Source organism: Antrostomus carolinensis, unplaced genomic scaffold (genome assembly GCF_000700745.2).
Source record: "Antrostomus carolinensis isolate BGI_N321 unplaced genomic scaffold, ASM70074v2 scaffold27490, whole genome shotgun sequence".
In the NCBI taxonomy this organism is placed as follows: Eukaryota; Metazoa; Chordata; class Aves; order Caprimulgiformes; family Caprimulgidae; genus Antrostomus; species Antrostomus carolinensis.
In genome coordinates, this window is record NW_010289495.1 from 1,725 (window position 1) to 3,100 (window position 1,376).

A 1,376-nucleotide genomic window follows, 5' to 3' on the forward strand; every position below is an offset into this window, starting at 1 on the left:
GGCTGTGGGCATGTTTGAGGGTGGGGCTGGGCGGGTGCAGGGCTCCGAGGAGGCGGGTGGGTGGTTGTACACAAACATGGGTGAATCAGGGCTGGGGGGAAGGAGACTCCAGTGCAGGCAAAGTCCAGGTGTGAGACAGATAGATGTGAAAGGCAGCGGTGTAACTGCAAAATGGCTGAGATCGTGACCCTGATAACGTGAGGTAAAAGTTGACTCACTTCAGGAAGGCAAACAACTTATTGGGAAAAACTTCTTCACTGAAAGGGCAGTCAAACATTGGAACAGGCTGCCCAGGGGAGGGGTGGAGGCACCTTCCCCGGTGGGATTTTAAAGTCCCCAGGGCAGTGGTGGAGTCCCCTTCCCTGGTGGGATTTATCAGACGGGTAGATGAGGTGCTGAGGGACATGGTTTAGAGATGGAATTGGCAGTGTTGGGTTTATGGTTGGACTCGGTGATCTTAAAGGTCTTTTCCAACCACTACAATTCTGTGATTCTGCTCAGAGAAAAATCAGGCTGAAAGAACAGGGTGGTATTTGCTGTCTGGCCCTGTGGGTGACTGCTCCCCTTTCCTGGAGGAGCCAAATGCTTCCCAGGGCCACAGGAACTGCAGCGTCTTCTCCTCTTCTTCCTCTTGCAGAGAACCTTTGGGCGGAGGCGGGTGCAGAAGCGTGGTGGCTCCTTCAAGGACCGTGAGTTCTGTTTCCCATCTTCCTCAGAGCGCTGGCTCTGGCTTCCCCTCGGCTTTGCAGGGCACCAGGATGCTCCTCAACCAAGGGAATCCCTGGAAGTCCCTTTCCCCTGTGTGCAGCTGCTCATCCCTTGCCTGGGGCGATGGCTTTTACTTCATTTCCTCACCTGCCGAGGAGCACTGCAGAGCACTTTGCTGCTCCCAGTGCTCCCAGCTTTGCTTGCTCTGGGCAAACATGGGAGAGCTGCACGTTGTGCACTGGCTGTGGGACGCTGTCAGGAGCTGGAGCTGTGGGTTGACTGGTGCTGTGCAAAGTCCAGCCTTGGCGGGGAGGTGCTGGCCCGGCTCACCGGCTCTTGGCTGAGGGGGTGAGGCGGTGGTGGGAAGGGAAACCAGTGGGATGCAGCTGGGAGAAGCTTTGCTGACCTCTTGCCTTTTCCTCTGCAGAGCCCCGGCTGTATCAGGAAATCCGTGAGAGAGGTCTGAACTCTGTCAGCCATGAGTCAGATGAGGATTTGCTGGAGGAATCCATCCCAGAAGAGCCGTCCCCTCCGGATGCTGCTATCGTGGTGCAGAGCTATCGCCCGGCGCAGGTGACCTGGAGCCAGCTACCAGAGGTAGGGACAGCAGCTTGTCCTCTCCACGGGCTGTTCGGGTGGTCGTGCCATGTCACAGCAGAGCTGTGTGT

The 1,376-nt window shown here is 57.0% G+C and overlaps 1 protein-coding gene across 1 annotated transcript in view; it reads left to right on the forward strand.

The window, feature by feature from the left end:
- LOC104527099 (rho guanine nucleotide exchange factor 16) overlaps positions 1-1,376 on the forward strand; it is a 9,580-nt gene that overhangs the window by 925 nt on the left and 7,279 nt on the right. The window contains 2 exon segments of the mRNA XM_010170723.2: positions 638-689; positions 1,136-1,305. Of these exon segments, the coding sequence (XP_010169025.1) occupies positions 638-689; positions 1,136-1,305 (222 nt within the window).